Below are 21,854 nucleotides of genomic sequence, written 5' to 3'. Positions count from 1 at the left end.
GTTTTCCCCTCAGTTTTTCTATCCCTCACATTTTGGAATTCCTCCAATCAGGCGTAGACTTGGGTCTTGCTCTCAGCTCTCTTAAGGGCCAAATTTCTGCTCTCTCGGTTCTTTTTCAGAGAAAGATTGCAAACAGATTGCAGGTCAGGACCTTCATCCAGGGTGTTTCTCATATGGTTCCGCCTTACAAGATGCCCTTGGAACCATGGGACCTGAACCTAGTTCTCTGTGCTCTTCAAGAGCCCCCCTTTGAGCCCTTGCATGAAGTGTCTTTGCTGTTCTTGTCTTGGAAGATTGCCTTCCTCGTGGCTGTCACGTCTATTAGACGTGTCTCTGAGCTGGCAGCTCTGTCGTGCCGTCCTCCTTTTCTCGTGTTTCACCAGGACAAGGTGGTTCTGCGGACATGTCCGACTTTTCTTCCGAAGGTCGTTTCCTCCTTCCATCTTAATGAGGAGATTGTTCTTCCCTCACTGTGCCCTGCTCCTTCCCACCGCACGGAAAGGGCGCTCCACACTCTGGACTTAGTGAGGGGTCTCAGACGTTACGTCTCCAGGACTGCGTCTCTCCGTAGATCAGACGCCTTGTTTGTTCTTCCGGAGGGGCCACGGAAGGGACTACCCGCTTCCAAGGCCTCCATTGCCAAGTGGATTCGTTCCGCCATCCAAGAGTCCTACCGTGTCAAGGGTCACGCCGCACCTCCGGGGATCAAGGCTCATTCTACCCGGTCAGTCGGCGCGTCCTGGGCCATCCGGCACCAGGCATCGGCAGCACAAGTCTGCAAGGCTGCTACATGGTCCAGTCTACATACGTTCACGAAACACTACCATGTGCACTTTCAGGCCTCGGCAGACGCTTCCGTCGGTAGGCGAATCCTACAAGCGGCTGTGTCTCATCTGTAGTTTGTAGGCTCGCACAGCATTCATAACTTCTGGTGACCCACCCAGGGACTGCTTTGGGACGTCCCATTCGTCCTGTGTCCCCCAATGATACGTAGGAGAAAAGGAGATTTTTGTGTACTCACCGTAAAATCTTTTTCTCCGAGTCATCATTGGGGGACACAGCACCCTCCCTGTTAGCCTAGTTGGCTCAATTGTTCTTTTCAGTCTGTGTTTTGACTATGACATGTTTTCTGTTTGTTAACTGGCTTACTCCTACTGCTTTGTTACCGAACTGGCTCTGGATTGTCCAGCCTGTGGGTGTATACTGCAGGGGAGGAGTTAATCTTTTGTGTGTGTTTAACTTAGTGTCCTCCTGGTGGCAGCAGCATAACACCCATTCGTCCTGTGTCCCCCAATGATGACTCGGAGAAAAAGATTTTACGGTGAGTACACAAAAATCTCCTTTTTCTTACCCAGCAGCATTTTCTCCCAATGCTAAAACTATGTTCTTTTCAAACATGAAACTTGTGAATGGTAATAATCGTATTTGACACCCAAGTTCTCACCCTGGAAAAAAGTCATTAGAATGTGTGAGGCACGCAGTGAAAATTCAAAAATTACCCCAAAATTTTAAGAGGGCTTTCATAAATTCTGGTAAGGCCGAGACCACACGGTGCGGATCACTGCAAGCTCTGGCCAATGGCATCACGACACAAACTTGTGCCACCGTTGGCTATTTTGGTGGCCGGAGTTTCGACCACCCGATCAGCAGCACAAGGTCTTAAAGAGAATGTCATTGATGGGTAAAGAGGCTGGCACAGTCCGGTGTAAACTGTGGAGGGCAGCACAGGGCGTCCAGATGTCGGGGGTCTGCCGTAAGCCCTATAGGTCTCTTGTAACAGCCTACAAATCATCCCTGTATACCCAGATCCTGCAATCCTCGTACTGTCTGCCAAATGAGTTTACATCAGGGAAATGTAGGGTAGAAAACTAAAAAGGTAGTGTGATGGAAAGCATAGGCTTATCATGGAAGCACATAGGATATCGAACCATTAAATAGTAGAACAGTTTTTATTAACAAGGTCATCTGTAAGTGTGATATTTTTTTTTTTTATCAGTTAAGTCTTTATTTTATTTGATTTTATGTAGCGCCATTAATTCCACAGCGCTTCGTTCTAATGAGTTGTGTATATTCTCAGACTTTGGCTGGCCCTGCTGCCATCTAGGAAATGTGATTATTCCAGCACATGCCATATATTGACCTATGTATCGCCGGCGGCCATTAATGCTCTACTTATTGGGTGTATAACAGGCTTATCTGATTATTCACTTTATTCCTGTAAAACCTGAATTGTCAGTCCAGACTGGTCTGCCGATGCTTTATCTGCCGATGCTTTATCTGCTGTCCTTTTCTCCCAGATGTTACCCTTCTTCGTCTCAAGGCCTTCATTCCTCAGCTGCTGTCCCGGCTGCACGTTGAAGCTCTTCTCCACGGCAATATAACAAAGCAGGTTGGTTACTGACCGCACATGTACGAGATTACCAGCCGTCCATAACAAACAATGACTGATGCTACAGTATACCACACAATGGGCATGGCACTGATCAAGGTGTCCCAGGCAAATTGGACCCAATGCCTTCTTGTACTGGGGCTTCTAGGCAATGTTAGGCCTCATTCGGACAGCCATGTTACACATCCGTGTTTTTTTTTGTTTGTTTTTCATGGGTACATTACAATCTATGGTGCTATTCACATGTCCATGTTTTTCTGCTATCACAGATGAAAAGGGCCAATGCAAGTCTATGGGTCTGTGAAAAACATGGACCGCACACCACCAGCATTTGGTTTCCTATGGGTTATATATGTGTGACCCATACCTACTTTACCCATAGACTTCTGTGTATTAAAAAAAACATATAATACAAAAGTCTATGGGTAAAGTATGCCGCTGTATACCATTCTACAAATCCTCAGGTTTTCTAGAACTTATCCATTGTAGGGATGTCACAGGCACCAATCACCCACTGGCCAAACAGTGGAGGCCACTCATCTATACCCATAGGTTACAATATCAGGTCGTTAGTATATACATCATAAGTTCATTGTGGGAGTCATGCCTCCATTAGGCTTCAGTCACCACCTGCATGTAATGTCTATATCAGGAGCTTTTTCTGACACATGCAAAACGGGAGGAAATAAGTAGGAGAAAAACTGCCTTACGAATCTTGCTGGAAATATCTGATGGATGTCATACTCTTCCACTGTCTGTGCCCGGATGTGTAGCATGGGTGTTGTAAAATGTAAAACTATAATTGCCATTTTGAATATTTTTTTTTTCCCCTTCTGCAGATGGCACAGGGCATCATGCAGATGGTGGAAGACACCCTCATAGAGCATGCCCACACCAAACCACTGCTCCCGAGCCAGCTGGTCAGATACAGAGAAGTCCAGCTGCCCGATGGCAAGTCACCGTTCCACCACCACTTAATGACTAGAACAGGGAACTATTGGTCGGTTGTGATGTCCTGATTTTTTTTTTTTTTTTTTTTGTGCCGCTTTACAGGGGGCTGGTTTGTGTATCAGCAGCGGAATGAGGTGCACAATAACTGTGGCATCGAGATCTATTACCAGACCGACATGCAGAGTACGTCCGAAAACATGCTGCTGGAGCTCTTCTGTCAGATCATTGCAGAGCCCTGCTTCAACACCCTGCGGACCAAGGAACAGCTAGGTGAGCAATCCATTAACCTGTCTGCTGACCTGTGACTGCCACAGCAGAAGATGGGGGACTGTGACTGCCACAGCAGAAGATGGGGACTGCGAGTGGCAGAGCAGGAGATGGGGACTGCGAGTGGCAGAGCAGGAGATGGGGACTGCGAGTGGCAGAGCAGGAGATGGGGACTGCGAGTGGCAGAGCAGGAGATGGGGACTGCGAGTGGCAGAGCAGGAGATGGGGACTGCGAGTGGCAGAGCAGGAGATGGGGACTGCCAGTGGCAGAGCAGATGGGGCCTTTACATTTTAACATGCCCCATCTTTTTTTTTTTTGCCAACATCTGGATGGTTTTCCAATTAAGCCAGTATATATGGCCTCCATTATCTCCTGTGGCAAGATAATGATTGATAAATGGACAGTCTTTAACCTTTTTCTTTCAGAGATGTTATCAAGACTTCAAAATGACAAAAAAAAAATGTTTCTACTAAAAAAACGTTGTTTTTGCAGGTTATATTGTGTTTAGCGGTCCCCGCAGGGCAAATGGGATCCAAGGCCTGCGATTCATTATTCAGTCAGAGAAGCAGCCACATTATCTGGAGAGCCGGGTGGAGGCCTTCCTGAAGACTATGGAGAAGTCCTTGGAGGAGATGACAGATGAGGCCTTCCAGAAACACATCCAAGCCCTGGCTCTCCGGAGGCTGGACAAGCCAAAGAAGCTGTCTGCTGAGTGTGCAAAATACTGGGGGGAAATTATCTCTCAACAATATCACTTCGATAGAGGTGAGACCGGAGGGAACAAATGGTGTAGATGTATATGGTGCCATGATCGGCGGATTATCCGTCATGTGTTTTCATTCCGCAGTCGCCACCACTATATAATCTTTTATGTCTTCAGTATTATGCACTAGTTGATCAGAGTCTTCTGCTCGGTGACCATGAGCATGGAGTCTGTTAGCCAAACCTCCGACTCCTCGATTACTCCGACTCAACAGCCCGACCGGTCATGGTCGTTTATTATCACGATGGAAATAACTTTTTAAATGAGTGTGAAAGCGATGACTTATCACTAGGATATATTATTTGATAATCACTGGGATTTTGACTCTTTTATCATTTCTATTTCCAGATAAAAATGTGATTGAGGACCAGTTATGTGATGATTTTGTATAAATCCTGTAACTTGGCAGCGGTGTGACGACCATTTTTGTTTTGTGTCTGCAGATAACGTTGAAGTGGCGTATCTGAAAACCCTGGCCAAGGATGACATCATAAAATTTTACAAGGTAGCCTAAAATTGATCTTGTGCCTGATTGTATTGATTCTGACGGAGAAAAACTCTCCAGCCTCATCTTTTATTAAATACTGCAGTCAGGAGCAAGCTGTGCGCTAAAGCCGAAGCTCTAGTGCGGTGCGAGCAGCCCTGGGAATTGTCAGACGTAAACTACCAAAAATGTACAGGATCCTTGTTAGTAGTCTATGGCTGCCAGACCAGGACCCTGTGTACCCCCTCCTACCTGCTGGTATCCCTGGTGCATCTTCTGATTATTAGGTCTGGCATACGTCGTACCAATAACGTTGCAATGAGCCTGCTAATAAGAATGGGCCGGAGATGCCGGCAGCTTAAGACGAGGCCTGGGGTCTCGCATCCACTTGACCATGGTCCCGTGAACCTGTTGACAAGTGTTGCTCAGCTTTCCTAGAGTCCACAGTTCTAGTCCTGCAGATTCTCCTATATGGAGGAAAAGAGCCGTTTATTGCACCTCCCCACAACCTCACAGATGACCGATGCCCCATACACATTGCATTGATGTCATTTGAAGCTTCTGACTTCAGCAGGACTTTGCCCCCATCTAATATGTATTGGGGGCTCCCCATCAGCTCTCCCCCAACAAATGCAAGAGAAGTATCTTAGTGAAGAAAAAATGGGGAGCGCACTCACCGGTCTTCTGTAAAAACACTTCTTTATTGAATAAGTAACATCCAGGCAGTAACGGAGGCCGGGGGAGAGAGGGAGCAGGGGTGGACGACGGCCGTTTCGCGCTAGTCCAGCGCTTCTACGGGTCGATTTGTGCTCAGGAGCCAGCAACGGATATAGTGTCCAAAACTGAACACACCCCACCGCTCGATCCCTCCCACAAACCAAAAATACATTAAGCACACAATTAGAAACATTTAAAACAAATAAAAAAGACATTGGAGTGAATGCAACAAGGCGGAGTATACCGCGCACATGGGAAAGCAATACAATACAGAAAGTCAAACATGCCGCTCTGCACTAACCAATCATATACAAGGAACGGGACCAGTACTCTTGCGCCACCTACAGGAAAATCGACATGTCGACTCTATCATTGAAGCCAAGCGGACCCATAGCGCCACTGCGTAGGATCCACCTGGCTTCACATCTCAGCAATAAATTATCAAGATCGCCACCCTGGATCGGCAGAGCAACTTTTTCCACACCGGCAAAGGTAAGGCAATCCGTCTTACCACCATGCTTATCCTTCATATGTGTAATGAAACGAGGGACTCCTTTCCCTGTCACCACTGATCTACAGTGCTCCCGGAAACGGACATACATCGGCCGGATGGTTTTGCCGATGTAGAAGTGCCTACAAGGACAAAATATGATATAAACTATATGGTCAGTTTTACAAGTGATGAAGTCATTAACTATATGTGACACCGCACCTATTTGGAGACTGCGACCTATGAGATGTTGCTGACAACATGAGCAGTGGCCGCACCTGAAATTCCCCTTAGGGGATGCCCCCATTAACCAATTCGTACTAGGTTTTGTCACCCGATTTTTCACCAACTTGTCCCGAAGCCTAACGCTTCTTCTATTGGCTATTAACGGCCCTCTTACTGCAACTTCTGCCAGTTCTTTGTCTCTTTCTAAGAGGTGCCAGTTCTTTTTTATCGCCAATCTAATCTGCTGATCCATATTGCTAAATTTAAAGCAAAAGTTAAACCTTTTATTATTCTCCTTTCTCTGGCGGGCCGACTTCCTGATACCTTTCGTTATTCTTTCATCCTTCACTCTATTAAGAGCCGATGTCAGGACTCTCTCCGGATAACCTCTATCCCTAAACCTGTCCCTCATCTCTTCGGCCTGACATAAAAATCCTTCCTCAGTATTATTCACTCTACTAGTTCTCAAAAATTGGCTGTACGGTACTGCTTGTTTAGTGTGCATAGGATGGTAGCTGTTGTAATGCATTATGGTATTAGCTGCTACTGGTTTCCTAAAAAGAGAAGTGCATACCTTACCTTCTCTAATCTCTACCAAAACATCCAGGAATTCAAGACGTTCTCCCCCAAATACTGATGTAAAGGTCATATTCAGGTTGTTGGTACAATTAAGATGCTCAACAAAATTATCAAAAATACTTTTGGGACCATCCCAAATTACTACGATGTCGTCGACATACCTACGGAAATATTTAATATGCCGCAAAAATTTATTATCATCCGAGTATATGTACTTTTCTTCAAAATAACCAATAAACAAATTCGCAAAAGTGCAAGCTACCGGGGTCCCCATCGCAGTACCCTCCTGCTGCAGGTACCAATCCTCCAAAAAGGTGAAGGCATTATGGGTTAAAATGAATTTCAATCCTTCACATACAAAATTGGTAAACATATCACTCCTATCTGTGGTGCTCAAGATGGTTTTGATAATATCTACCCCAGTAATCTGGGGGATCCTAGTGTAGAGGCTTTCTACGTCAATCGACGCCAACGAAAAGCCCTCCTGCCACTCAAAACCTTGTATGCTATCCAAAAATGAGTTTGTATCTCTAAGATAAGAGGGAATATTTTTCAACAATGGGCGTAATAATCAGTCCAAGTACTGGGAGAGGGGCTCTGTAAGAGACCCTATCCCAGATACAATGGGACGTCCTGGGGGACATGTGGTAGATTTGTGCACCTTAGGAATATGGTACCAATGAGGTCTGGTGGGGAACCCCGGTAGCAATTTCTCGGCTTTCTTCTGCGAAATAATACCCAACTCGACATATCTCCTCAAGTAGGACCTTAATTCATCCTTAAATTTCTGCACAGGATTCCTGGAAAGTGCCCTATAAACCACGCTGTCTGACAATTGCCTTTTAGCCTCATTTATATAGTAGTGTCTAGGGAGTAAAACAATCTTCCCTCCCTTGTCAGCAGCCCTGACAATAGTGTCTTCCCAAGACCTGATCTCCCTTAATGCTATTTCTTCTTTAATTGTGATGTTATTACTGGCTTTAGGATATATCAACGCCTCGACATCTTTAATAACCTGTGCCTCAAACAGATCGATCATATTACCGGGGGATACAACAGGCATAAATTTCGAGGAGACTCCTCCTCTAAAGGGTATTCCACTAATAGCCTCCTCCATCTTACCCCCATTCGACTCTTCTGTTAACCCCAATAAAAGATCTGCGTCTTGCCTTATGTCAGCCAAAGCCCCTGTGCCTGCCATGAAACCCAAAGGGCCGATATTAACTGGATTCTCGCCTACAGGCGAAATACTGGGCACATCTTTATTAACAAAATTTTTAAAGAGATGAATTTTTCTGGTGGATTTAAATAAGTCGATCTTAAACTCAGTTAAGTCAAAATCTTCCGGAATGCTGTAATTCAGGCCTTTAGATAGCAAGGACAGGTGATCCGGAGTCAAAACGTGGTCAGTCAAGTTAAGCACCGCCTCTTCCAAGGGGACGGTTAATATTTCCTTGTCCAAGTGACATGTCGCCGTTTCCGTTGTTTTCTTTGTTCTCCTTCGTTGCTCTTGAGTTTTTGAGTGGCAGGAGGGCTTTTCGTTGGCGTCGATTGACGTAGAAAGCCTCTACACTAGGATCCCCCAGATTACTGGGGTAGATATTATCAAAACCATCTTGAGCACCACAGATAGGAGTGATATGTTTACCAATTTTGTATGTGAAGGATTGAAATTCATTTTAACCCATAATGCCTTCACCTTTTTGGAGGATTGGTACCTGCAGCAGGAGGGTACTGCGATGGGGACCCCGGTAGCTTGCACTTTTGCGAATTTGTTTCTTGGTTATTTTGAAGAAAAGTACATATACTCGGATGATAATAAATTTTTGCGGCATATTAAATATTTCCGTAGGTATGTCGACGACATCGTAGTAATTTGGGATGGTCCCAAAAGTATTTTTGATAATTTTGTTGAGCATCTTAATTGTACCAACAACCTGAATATGACCTTTACATCAGTATTTGGGGGAGAACGTCTTGAATTCCTGGATGTTTTGGTAGAGATTAGAGAAGGTAAGGTATGCACTTCTCTTTTTAGGAAACCAGTAGCAGCTAATACCATAATGCATTACAACAGCTACCATCCTATGCACACTAAACAAGCAGTACCGTACAGCCAATTTTTGAGAACTAGTAGAGTGAATAATACTGAGGAAGGATTTTTATGTCAGGCCGAAGAGATGAGGGACAGGTTTAGGGATAGAGGTTATCCGGAGAGAGTCCTGACATCGGCTCTTAATAGAGTGAAGGATGAAAGAATAACGAAAGGTATCAGGAAGTCGGCCCGCCAGAGAAAGGAGAATAATAAAAGGTTTAACTTTTGCTTTAAATTTAGCAATATGGATCAGCAGATTAGATTGGCGATAAAAAAGAACTGGCACCTCTTAGAAAGAGACAAAGAACTGGCAGAAGTTGCAGTAAGAGGGCCGTTAATAGCCAATAGAAGAAGCGTTAGGCTTCGGGACAAGTTGGTGAAAAATCGGGTGACAAAACCTAGTACGAATTGGTTAATGGGGGCATCCCCTAAGGGGAATTTCAGGTGCGGCCACTGCTCATGTTGTCAGCAACATCTCATAGGTCGCAGTCTCCAAATAGGTGCGGTGTCACATATAGTTAATGACTTCATCACTTGTAAAACTGACCATATAGTTTATATCATATTTTGTCCTTGTAGGCACTTCTACATCGGCAAAACCATCCGGCCGATGTATGTCCGTTTCCGGGAGCACTGTAGATCAGTGGTGACAGGGAAAGGAGTCCCTCGTTTCATTACACATATGAAGGATAAGCATGGTGGTAAGACGGATTGCCTTACCTTTGCCGGTGTGGAAAAAGTTGCTCTGCCGATCCAGGGTGGCGATCTTGATAATTTATTGCTGAGATGTGAAGCCAGGTGGATCCTACGCAGTGGCGCTATGGGTCCGCTTGGCTTCAATGATAGAGTCGACATGTCGATTTTCCTGTAGGTGGCGCAAGAGTACTGGTCCCGTTCCTTGTATATGATTGGTTAGTGCAGAGCGGCATGTTTGACTTTCTGTATTGTATTGCTTTCCCATGTGCGCGGTATACTCCGCCTTGTTGCATTCACTCCAATGTCTTTTTTATTTGTTTTAAATGTTTCTAATTGTGTGCTTAATGTATTTTTGGTTTGTGGGAGGGATCGAGCGGTGGGGTGTGTTCAGTTTTGGACACTATATCCGTTGCTGGCTCCTGAGCACAAATCGACCCGTAGAAGCGCTGGACTAGCGCGAAACGGCCGTCGTCCACCCCTGCTCCCTCTCTCCCCCGGCCTCCGTTACTGCCTGGATGTTACTTATTCAATAAAGAAGTGTTTTTACAGAAGACCGGTGAGTGCGCTCCCCATTTTTTCTTCACTAAGATATTGATATATGGACTTTTTCTTGGAGAGGAGCACCGAAGGTTCTATGTTGTGGCACAGCTAAAAGGTTCGTCTGTGAATTCTATCATCGGCTGCCTGTGTGTTCGTGGATATTGGGACAGTGCTGCTCGTTTTTTCCTTTATTTGTGTATTAAATGCAAGAGAAGGATGCGGCGTGGCAGTATAATGTCCGATCCTCTTGTTTATGCAGAGGAGAGACCAACACAAAGGATGTTTTACCGATACTTCATCCTCAACCAATCTACCAGACAGTCTCCAGCCCTGCTGACAATCCGTGTGCACTCGGCGGTGCATGTATATGTATGGGGAGGCTGGAGAGAGATGGCTGGCTCCTTCAGGGGACACCATAAAGCCTCTACGTATTACGGAGCTGATCAAAATAAACCCTTACAACAGACCTGTAGTAAAAGATTCGTAATCCGGATCACTTATTCCAATTTAATTGTGAATGTATTAAGAGTTTTTTCTTTTTGTCTACAGCTCCAAAGTAAACCTATGTGTCTCAGAAGTTACATAGGTTGAAAAAAAGGCTCTGGTCCATCGCGTTTCTATAGCCTGCAATGTTATGTGTACTGAGGAAATCCAGCCCTTTATAAAAGCTGTTATAGTGTCGGCCATTACTGCCTCCTGTGGTCGGCACTCCACAGTCTGACTGCTCTAAAGAACCCTTTCCTATTTAGCTGCCAGAATCGCCTGTCTTCCACCCCTTGGTCCTCCGTCTGGTCTCTGGAAGGAATTAGTCATGTGCCAGTCCTTTATATTGTTCACACGTGTATTAATACATAGAAATCAGATCTCCTCTGAAGCATCTTTATTTTCTAAGCCAAACAAGCCCAACTTTTCCAACCTCTCATCATATGAGAGACCTTCCATCCCTTGTAATAATCTAGTTGTCGCCTGTGAAATGTGGAGCCCAAAACTGGATTCCCATATTCACAAGTGATTTATAAAGGGATAACAATACGTTGGGGGACACAGGATTTTTTTCATTTTTTTTTATTTTTTTTTTTTATATACATCCTAAACTTTAGTTAGCTTTAGCAGCTGCTGCCTGACATTCAGTACCGCCGCTCAACTAATTGTAACCAGAATACCCAAGTCCTTGTCCTGTAACAGACTGCAAAGAAACTCTGTAGTCTGATATTGTAATTTGTTATACCATTCCAGACTTTAAGACTATAAGTGGTTTTCCTGTAAATTTCCAGCCACGATCCGTGAAGATGTGTAAAAAAAAAAAAAAAGCCAAGAGCAGTGTCTGAGAGCAGCAGAGTCTATGGTAATGGAGCTTTGAAATTTTCAGAGATTGCAAACATGACTTTTCTTATGCATCAGCATAAATATGGGGAAGTATAGAATTGCAGAATGATTGGCACTCCACTATAGCGGTAGTGTATGAGGAGGGTAAATCGTGCGAAACCAGAGACGTCCCGGCTCACGGCAGGTGCGTGACACTGCTACAACTGCACGTTTCATCCCGTCCCCAGCTTTCCATAGCAGCTGTGTGTCCCTAGATGCCATCATGGTGTAACTTTTATATAACGTTGCTACTTGAGGAGGACTGTGGACTAGTGATGAGCGAATGTGCTCGGATAAGATGTTATGTGAGCATGCTTGGGTGCTATTTCCTTCCATACTCGAGTCCCCGCGGCTGCATGTGCCGTGACTGACAGCTACAACACATGCAGGGATTACCAAACAAACAGGCCACCCCTGTATATGTTGCGGCTGTCTAACAACCACGAGACATGCAGCCGCAGGGACTTGTACATAGTTTTCGAGCACGCCATAGTTACTGTTAGCACCCGAGCATGCTCAGATAACACCTTATCCCAGCACATTGGCTCATCACTACTGTGGACGTATGCCCATAGCTTAGCGCACATAGAACACTTCTTACTCCATCCATTTTCCCAGTCCTTTCTCTGTGTGATGCCGGCTCGCCGTTCCTGCCAGACTCGTTTCCTGGCAACTTGATTTGCATTCGACCTGCACTGCGGAGTTTTTAATTTTGTTTTCCAAGGCTTTATTGTTTTTTAACAAGTATGAGGAACAGGGGAGGAAAAAGCGGGGAGGGGGTAAGGGTGGACAGGAAAAATAAGTGGAGTAAAACAAACAAATCACACAATAAAGTGCGGAGAGGCAACAATAAGCCTTAATGAAGCAAGGGACGCAGCCCTTGGAACAAACTGTCTAATAACTGTTCGTTATATAAAATATAATGTATAACGTAAACAGGAACAGGAAAAAATGGATTAGGTACATTTTAACTTTTATAGTGCAAGGGTTAAGCCCTTTAGCTAGGCATACTTTGGCTCATGAAAAGCAAGGGTTATGTCCCTTGGACGGACTGTTAATTCTAACGGCAAGATTAGTGCAGAGGCTATATAAGTAGAGAGCTCCCAGGCGAGGCAGAAATGCTATCAGAAAGGAAATAGGTCTGAGGCAGGCGCCATCTTGTGTTACCTTATGGTAGTGAAAGTGAGTTGAGGTAGCAGCAGATATTCAATGAGGAAAAAACTGGTCCCACTTATACCATTTCTGGTAGAACTTGCTAAACTCGTTATTGGATAAAGCGAATTTGAGTTCGAGGTCCCTATGTTGCGACATTAATTTAATTATAATGGTTTCGTTGGGGAGGGTCGTGTTTTTCCAGTGGTATGCTATGGAGTTTTTGGCGACCATGCATAGGTGTAAGATTATTTTTACCAGAGAACTGTCTAGGAGGTGGGTGTCCAATGAGAGGAGAGCTAGTTGGGGAGAAAGGGTGACTGAAGGGCCTGGAAGTTTGGCGATTATCGAGGAGATGTTTGACCAGAAGGTAGTAGCAATGGGGCAGTTCCAGAAAATGTGTAGCAACTCACCCCTGTGTCCGCAATTTCTCCAGCAGAGAGGGGAGATGGACAGGTTTATGTGTGAGAGTCTAGTTGGGGTGTAGTACCATCTGGAACAAATTTTGAAATGGGATTCTAAAAGGGACATCGAGATTGTGGAGGAGTATGTGGTTGAAAAAGCCTCTTCCCAGTCGTCTGTGGAGGCGGATAAGTTTAGGGACTTCTCCCAGGTTAGGATATAAGCATTTTTTACAAAAGAAGTGTCTTTATTGAAGCAGTCGTAAATAAACTTATGGCCCCAGAATATTCGGTGGTTTTGGTTGGTTAAGATTTTTAAAGATGGCTCCGAAAATCTAAGTTTGAGGCCTAGAAAAAGTTTAACGTTTTCCCTCAATACAATGTATTCAAGGAAGGAGGACGAGGGTGCGTTGAATTTGGACTTTAGGGAGCTAAAATTCAAAAGATTAGGACCATCTGAAATGTCCCCCAGGGTTAGAATTTTTCGGTCGGCCCAGAAGGGGGGCAGAGGTAGGTTAAAATATGAGTAGATAAATGCGAGAGGTAGCTTATGGAGAGTGGATCTGTTTTGACTGCGGCCCTCTAATCTGGATACTCTGGACCAGGCAAGGGAAATTGCTTGGAATATCGGATGTTTACAGGTGTTTAGGTGGGAGCTAGCTATGGCTTTAAAGATCAAAGATTTGAGTGGCTTGCCCTCGTTTATTTCCAACTCCAAGTCGTACCAAGCCGGGGTTTTTTGGTCTGAAAACCAGTGGGCACTCTGTTTAAGAAGAAGTGAGTGGTAGTGAGCATGAATGTTAGGAAGGCTCATTCCACCATGGTTTTTCTTTTTATATAGAGATCTAGTATCTGTTCTAGATTTTTTATTGTTAAAAACAGAGTTATTCAGATGAGCTTGGATCACCGTCAGGTAGGACGTGGAGATGGGGAGTGGGATGCATCTAAAGATGTATAGGATTTTGGGGAGCGTAAATAGTTTGATTGCCAAATTTCTCCCCCACCAGGACAGGTCCCTGTCTTTGAAGGAAATGCAGTCTTTTAAAATTGAGTCAGTTAATTTTTTAATATTTGATGTGACTGTTTTTTCTAGGTTTTTGTTGATGATGACACCTAAGTAAGGGATTTCTTCTCTGCACCAATTAAATGATACAGAGGTGTTTAAACGTTGAATTTCTTTTTGGCTAACGTGTATGGGTAGGATGTTGGACTTTGAGTTGTTGATCTTGAATCTAGAAAGGGCCGAGAAAGTCTCTAATTCATTGAGAGTTTCTAGTGTGGAGGATACCGGGTTTGTGAGAGTCAGGATAATATCGTCCGCAAACAAGCTGATCTTGTGCTGGCGCTTGTTTGCGGGTATTCCAGTTATATAAGGGTTTTGTCTGATATGCTCCACCAGGGGTTCTAGTGCCAGATTGAAGAGTAGGGGGGAGAGGGGACAGCCCTGTCTCGTGCCGTTGCCGATGGGGAAAGCGTCCGAGATATGGTTGTTGCTGATAACTCTTGCCGTGGGACACTTGTAGAGTGTCATGAATGTGGAGACAAGGTTATTGTTGAAGCCAAATTTAATTAGGGTCTGTTTGAGGAATAGCCAGTCGATGCGGTCGAAGGCTTTCTCGGCGTCTAGGGATATAAGTACTGTTGGTGATCTAGTAAGGTTTGTAAGTTTGATGGAATTCAGAATTCTTCTCGTGGCGTCAGCGGGTTGTCTATTTTTGACAAACCCCATTTGATCGTTCGCTACAAGGTTAGGTAGGATATCACTGAGCCTGTTGGCAAGAATTTTTGAAAAGATCTTAATGTCTGTGTTCAACAGGGAGATCGGTCTGTAATTATTGGGGGATGTGGGGTCACCTGTTTGTTTGGGGATTAGAATGATAGATGCCTCCAGCATTTCTTTTGGGAAGGATCCTATTTTGGCGGCGTGGTTAAACAGCTCTGTTAGATGGGGGGCAAGGATTTTGCTGAAGGCTTTGTAGTAAGCATTATTGAAGCCATCTGGCCCAGGAGATTTGTGGGGTTTAAGGTGGTTTATGGTATCCTCTACCTCTGGGATGGAGAAGGGAGCGGAAAGTGATTCAGTTTCTTCTTTCGTTAAGGATGGCAGATTAATGTTGGCGAGGTATGTTCTGATGTCTAGTTCTTTTGGGGGAGAGGAGGTAGGATCTGAATTTAAGTTATAGAGTTTGGAATAGTATTTGGAAAACTCATTTGCTATGTCTTGGGGGTGAGTTAGTGGAGTGCCATCTGTTAGGGAGGAGATTCTGTTTATTTTGTTTTGGGTCCTTAGTTTTTTAATTCTGTTGGCCATGTATCTGGTGGGTTTGTTCAGGGACGAATAGACCTTGAATTTAGAGGAGTTGAGGGCGGCTTCATAGGGAGAAAATATTAAGGACCTAAGTTCCTGTCTTAGGGAAAGAAGGTCGGATTGCATCTTAGGTGAGGGGGAGGGGAGGCCTATTAAGGTATTTTCGAGTGTGCGAATAGATTTTTGTAAATTCAAAGTTTTTTCCCTTTTTTCCCTTTTTATTTTGGCGGAAATGTTCATTATAGTGCCTCCGATAACGGCTTTATGGGCGCACCAGTTATTAGGAGGGTTGGTTGCTTCTGCGGAATTTTCCTTGAAATAGTTGGTTAATGTATTCTGGATTGTGGCAATATGGATGGAATCATGGAGGATATGAGAGTTGCATTTCCATAATTTAACATTTTTTAAGGAAGGGCCAATCAGTATTTCACCACTAACGGGGGAGTGGTCCGATAGCGTTCTGTCGCCTATGGATACTTTTTTAAATTTGTCCAGGGAAAAAATGTCAGATAGGATCAAGTCGATCCTGGATGCCGAATGGTGGGCTGAGGAGAAGTGAGAGAACTCCTTGGAGGAGGAGTTCAGGCATCTGAAGATATCATAAAGTTCATTTCTGCCCAGCCACCAATTTAAGTTGTCTGAATTAGGTCTAGAGTTTGATGAGGAATCTAGGATTCTGTCTGGGGTGATATTGAAGTCTCCCAGGAGAATCAAGGTGCCTCTCTTGACTTCATTTATCTTTTTCAGCGTTTTAGAAAGGAATCTAATCTGATTTTTGTTTGGAGCATACAAATTCGCTAGAGTGCATGTCTGACCATTAATGGTACAAATTAAGATGTGATACCTGCCTCCAGTATCAGCATGTTCCTCAAGAGCCTCGAAGGGGACAGAGTTCCTGATCAGAGTGATCACCCCAGCTTTTTTACTTGAGTTGCAGGCCTCAAAGATATGAGGGAAACTGCGGTGACTAAAGTAGGGGTGATTCCCTGCCAAGAACTTCGTCTCTTGGATGCAGGCAATGTCTGCCTGGGATTTAAGTAGTTCTCTCCACAGAGTGTGCCTCTTTTGGGGGCTATTTAGCCCTCTAATGTTATATGTTAGGATTTTGAATGACATTGTATTATACCCCAGAAGATGAAGACGAAGAAGGTATCAATAGAATCTGGGGGGTAATGGTAACCTGAAAAGGAAAGATTAGTGTTGAAACAAGTAAGGTTATAACCTATAGACTACAGAGATCTTTCTTCTTGAGAGGTTCTTGAGCCAACGGTTCTTGGGTGAAACCTTAAAGATAAAATAACACAGTAGAATAAAACAGTAACTGCACAAGTAGGTCAACAGAACTACCTGGAAATAGAAAAGAGGGGGTTACTGAAAGTGAACGGGAATAGGGGAGATGTCCCATCTAGAATTAAGAGGGAGACCCCACAATTGGATAACAGAAAAAAGTAGGCCAGCTGAGTGATAGGATGGAAGTAGTTCAACGGTTAAGTGACTTGACGAAGTTTAGGCCATCCTCGACAGAGTGGATCGGAATGATTCGTCCCCGATGTGGAATTAATAATTTTAACGGGAAGCCCCATTTATAGATTATTCCTTTTTCCCTGAGGATTGAAGTCACAGGTCTAAATTCTCTGCGGCCTTCTAGGGTTTCCTTTGAGAAATCTGGGAAGATTTTTAAATCTCCATAGGGCTCTGGAAATGTTCTTTTTTCCTTAAGATAGTTGAGAATGGACTCTTTGGTTTTAAAGAAGTGGAGTTTTAGAATGGTGTCTCTAGGTAGATCCGCAGACACTTTGGGGGGTTTGGGCAGCCGGTGGGCCCTGTCAATCGTGAGGTCAAGGTCTGAGAGGTCTGGCAGAGCTGCTTTGAAGATATTTTTGAGGTGAGAAGACAGCTGGTCTTGGGGTATGTCCTCTGATATGCCTCTAATTTTTAGGTTATTTCGCCTGCCTCTATCTTCGAGGTCTGCCAATTTAGATCGCAGGTGTTTCATTTCAAAGTTGATCCTATCCAGCTCGTCAAAAGAGATAGACGACCTATGTTCCAGTTTATTCAGCCTCTCCTCATGTCTGGACAGTTGTTTGTCTATCTTGTCGATTTTGTCACAATATTTTTGGAAATTTAAGTCCATTTCATTTTTCATTGTATTTACCAGGGAGTTTATTTTATCGTCCATTATGTTTTTTATTTTATTTATTAGATCCTCTTGGTCTGGTTGGCTTTGGCCTGTAACGTGTGTGTGTGAGTATGAGCCTGCCGAATTGGCGCCCCTGTTGGGTTCTGGATCGTCATATTTTGTTTTACTTTTTTGTGGGGATTGATTGGGGGATGTGTCACTAGAAACAACATCCTCCTCCGCTTCTGCATATTTCTCATTCGTGGCTCCTGGGTTAGATCTCTTTAAGCTGGCAGAGGAGTCCATTTTTGTAGGAGAGAATTTATCAAAGGATTTGTTGTTGGACCTATAGTCCATTGAATGAGGCGTGTCTCTCCTGGGGGATCTAGATCTGCGCCTGGGTGAGGAGAAGGAGCTAGGTCTGGATTTCTCTAGGTCCCTGCGACTCAGAGATTTGTCCTGTTTTTGGCTGTAGAGTTGTTTTTTTGGAGTGGGAGGGTTAATTCTCCCTTTAGATTTTGTGTTATTCATGGTAGCGGTTAATGGATGCTGACAGAGCAGATTTTAATGGGTGTTGATCAATTAGTGCTATGCCTCACAGTTAAGTCTTATGTGGCTAAGGTTAAGAGAGTGTTTTACTCTTGTCCAAAAGTAGATATTCTGTGAGGGCTGTGAGAGGGGGGCGTTTCTGGTTTTGTTAACCTTTCAGAAGAGGGAGGTTTAATTACAGTGTGCCTTTTACAGTGAGAGTAAGAGCGTTGTTTTACAGACTCTGCTCTCTGTTGTCAGTTTTGTAGGGCGCTTGGGATGGAGCCGGCGTAGTGGTTCCTACAGGGAGCGGCCGGAACTACTTCCCATAGGCTTTTATTGAGGAAGCCTGGAGATTTAATAAAAGATGTTTCAATTCCTTTTCCTCAGGTGGATGAATTAGGGGGGCGATATAGGAAGAGCGTTAAAGAGTTAATTCCCCCTTTTTTTTTTTCCTTTTTCTTTCACCGCGATTTCACGGTAATGTGAGTGGTTGTTAGGGGACTACTTTTTTAGGGTAGGCCTCCGAGAATTGCTGCTTTGGAGCCGGGGGCTCGATTTTTCCAGACCACTGACCTTGCGGTTGGTTGGAGTGGGAAGCTTGTTGCGCTTAGTCTCCTGAAGTGAAGATCTGGCAGGGGAGGAGTCTGCCTCTTCACTGCCATGCAGGGCCTTCCTGTTCACTAGGCCTGATGGACTCCAGAGGCCTACTCCGGCTGGAGCTGTTCTGGGGTACAGAGATGAGGAGAAAGTTGGTTGGAGGGGTTCCTCATGGTATCAGGGGATGATGAAGGGGGATTATGTGACAAGGGGCCTCCAAAATATGCTGTAGAAGTCGCGTATAGGGATTTTTCCCCTGGAGCTCCCTCTTCACACGTCTGCCTCCATAGATGTCCGAAGCCACGCCCCCCGAGTTTTTAATTTTGTGACAGATCTTTGCTGCCTACAAACTACATCTCATTGTCTGGAAAGATAAGCCTGTTCAAGGTCGCAGGTAGTGAATGAATTAAAGTAAGCCACGGACTTCTGAGCGTAGTAAAAATTAAAAAATCTGGTAAGGTTTTTGTTCTGTTGATGTGACAATATGGCGGGATTTGTGACATTTGTGTATTTTTCAGGACTTATTAGCTGTGGAGGCTCTAAGAAGGCATAAAGTGTCTGTGCACGTGCTCGCTAGAGAGATGGATTCATGTGAGTATTTCTGTAAATGTATGCTTCCGTGATGTGCAGTCATGTTGTGGATTGGGCCTTTAAGTGTGCAGCTCTTAAAATTCAGGGTGTTACAACACCAGTTGGATTTTTGATTAGAACCAGTAGCCGAGACCCCAGAGAAATTCCAACTCTGGGGGGCGCTATAGGCTTATTTCTCAGTGCCGTTAAAAAGCGGCACTGAGGAATAAGTACCCTTTACTGCTGCTGTTAAAAAGCGTATGGGCGGTCATTAAGGGGTTAAAAAAAAAAATGAAAGCGGATCTCTAATGTTCCATTGCATTTCTCCCCAGGCCCTGTCGTAGGCGAGTTCCCTAGTCAAAACGATGTTAACCTTGCTCCAGCACCAGCTCTTCCACAGGTACAATGCATTATTGGCAGGAAATTGTATGTGTGCTCCACTAGGGAATTTTCTCATGCAAAACTTTGCATCACAATGCCTTCAGTATTAACCCCATGTATTGCAAGTGGTGAAAAGCCGATGCATAGTCACCTTACACAAAGCTGCTGCTCATTATAGGACACCTTGGATGTCAATAAATGGTTAAAATGGGGGATGATGGGATGTATTTTCACAACTAAGATGGTTTTTCTGAATTAATGTGCATTGCCATAAAGTAATGTCAGTTGTGAAAAGCTAGAATCCACCACAAAGCATCATGGATTTTAGATCCATTCGTTACGGTAGTAATGGATTAAATAATCCACCAAACTCACCCAACACCGTTTGTTTTCCCAGTTTTCAAAAGATGGGTTCACCTGTGAGAAATGTAGTGTATGTACCGATGTGTTCTCTATGCTCCAGATGACGCTCCGTTCCTTTCTTCCCACAGCCCGACGTCATCAGTAACATGACGGAGTTTAAGAGGAGCTTACCCCTCTTCCCACTTGTCAAACCTCACGTCAACTTCATGGCTGCAAAACTTTGATGCAAGCAGAAGCCGGAAATCCCCGAAAAGCATCGAAGCATGGCGTTCTCGGTCGGGCTAATGTGTGATGACGATAGTAGAATTTTGCTAATAGACCTTTTTAAATAGGATAAAAAAAAAATGATCTCGCTAAAATGTAATGGGTTATTTTTTAATTGTGGCGTATCAGATACAATCCGGATCGCAGCTCTACGTCCTATACACAAAGGAACCTGTAATGATGATTTTTATTAATGTGTGAGTGTATGTAGAGATATATATATATACCATTGATTTGCGGTGGATAGAAAGTGAGTTCTTAAAAAGGGGGTCCCAGTGCCGACTTGTGGACAGGATAAGCGAGGCTTTTTGGAAATGGAGCGACTGCGCTTATGTTGCTGTGGATTTTATTGGTTAAAACTGGGTTATATCACCAGGGCTACATTTATTCTATTAGGCAGGTACTCTCCTTTTTGCATGGTCCTTACATAGAAATCTGCTCCAATTTCTGTAGATCTTAAAGGACACGATTGCTGAAGACACGATTACACTGCGCACTTATTTATAGCTGGGATGTTAACGATGCTGCCATTAAACCATGTGATCAGTCCTAAATCTGTGGAAAAAGTGCAACCCCCAAGTAGCTTTTTCTCTAGATCACCTTGTAATAAGAAATTGAGTCAGTTTGCAGTGTCGCCCCCTATTGGCCAAACTTGCCATATGCTCTAGCTATGAAGAAAAGTGGCGCTTGGCATCAGGGGTCGCATATGCCAGGAATTGGGTAGCTGGCACTTTGCTTCTTCACTTTGGAAACCTAACTGACTTGGTTGCGACAGGAAAACTTTGCCTTTTTTTTGTTTTGATCTTTTAAATGCATCTCCTGTTGAGGAAAAATTACAAAACCTACTAAAGGGGCTTTTACTTATAACTTTGGGGGGATGCATTTTCTCCATAAGGGCCATGACAAACATTTTCCATACACCTTCATCTTCCATAGTAATTCCTCATCATCCTTATGGAGTTCAAGTGGAACAAATTTAAATGTTGCAACAACAAAAAAAACTAACAAATTGGCATCTTTAAAAAAAAAAAAAAAAAAATCTGCAGGAATCTGATTGACACGTCTATCTTTGAGGATCATGCACTTTCTAAGAGACTCGATATGCAAATCTGCTTTTGATCTATGCCATGATTTTAGTCACTCATGAAATGAATGTTTTAAAATTCAAGAAACATGCTGAATTATATAAAGTTTTCATATTTATTCTACTTTTTTTTTTTTTTTCCTTTTTAAACCCCTCCTTTTTAATTTCCTGATTTCTTTTGAATCTTGTTGTTTCAGGGCACCTCTGGTTTGCTGCCCACCTAGACTTTATAAATAAAACTGTTTTTATTTAAAATGGCTCGTTTAGTCTCTTCTCGTTTTCTGTTGGTTTAATTAAGGTGATGAGCGTGAGGGGAGGATGGGAAACCCCAGTGCGATATCCTCCTTTTACAGAAGTACTGGATGTGGCCAAATAACCTACAGTTCTAGCGTCTGTTGGTTGCTGCATCAGAAGAGATAGGACCCTCAATCTATATTGAGAATGGAGGGGGGTCCTCAAAGCACTAATAAGAATAGAGGGATGGCAGCCAGGGCTGTGGAGTCGGTAAGCCAACCCCCCCCC

The 21,854-nt window shown here is 44.0% G+C and overlaps 1 protein-coding gene across 5 annotated transcripts in view; it reads left to right on the top strand.

Annotated features, from left to right (window-relative positions):
• IDE (insulin degrading enzyme) overlaps window positions 1-21,589 on the top strand; it is a 113,817-nt gene extending 92,228 nt beyond the window's left edge. For all 5 annotated transcript variants that reach the window (XM_077258581.1, XM_077258577.1, XM_077258578.1 and 2 more), the window contains 8 exons: window positions 2,298-2,389; window positions 3,229-3,340; window positions 3,443-3,610; window positions 4,101-4,373; window positions 4,815-4,876; window positions 19,189-19,261; window positions 19,573-19,640; window positions 20,113-21,589. In XM_077258581.1, the coding sequence (XP_077114696.1) occupies window positions 2,298-2,389; window positions 3,229-3,340; window positions 3,443-3,610; window positions 4,101-4,373; window positions 4,815-4,876; window positions 19,189-19,261; window positions 19,573-19,640; window positions 20,113-20,208 (944 nt within the window). In that variant the 3' untranslated portion in view covers window positions 20,209-21,589. The remainder of the gene's footprint in view (window positions 1-2,297; window positions 2,390-3,228; window positions 3,341-3,442; window positions 3,611-4,100; window positions 4,374-4,814; window positions 4,877-19,188; window positions 19,262-19,572; window positions 19,641-20,112) is intronic.
• Window positions 21,590-21,854: the final 265 nt, after the last annotated feature.

The sequence above is a fragment of the Ranitomeya variabilis genome, chromosome 4, assembly GCF_051348905.1.
Source record: "Ranitomeya variabilis isolate aRanVar5 chromosome 4, aRanVar5.hap1, whole genome shotgun sequence".
In the NCBI taxonomy this organism is placed as follows: domain Eukaryota; kingdom Metazoa; phylum Chordata; class Amphibia; order Anura; family Dendrobatidae; genus Ranitomeya; species Ranitomeya variabilis.
This window is presented reverse-complemented; position numbering and strand designations above follow the sequence as displayed.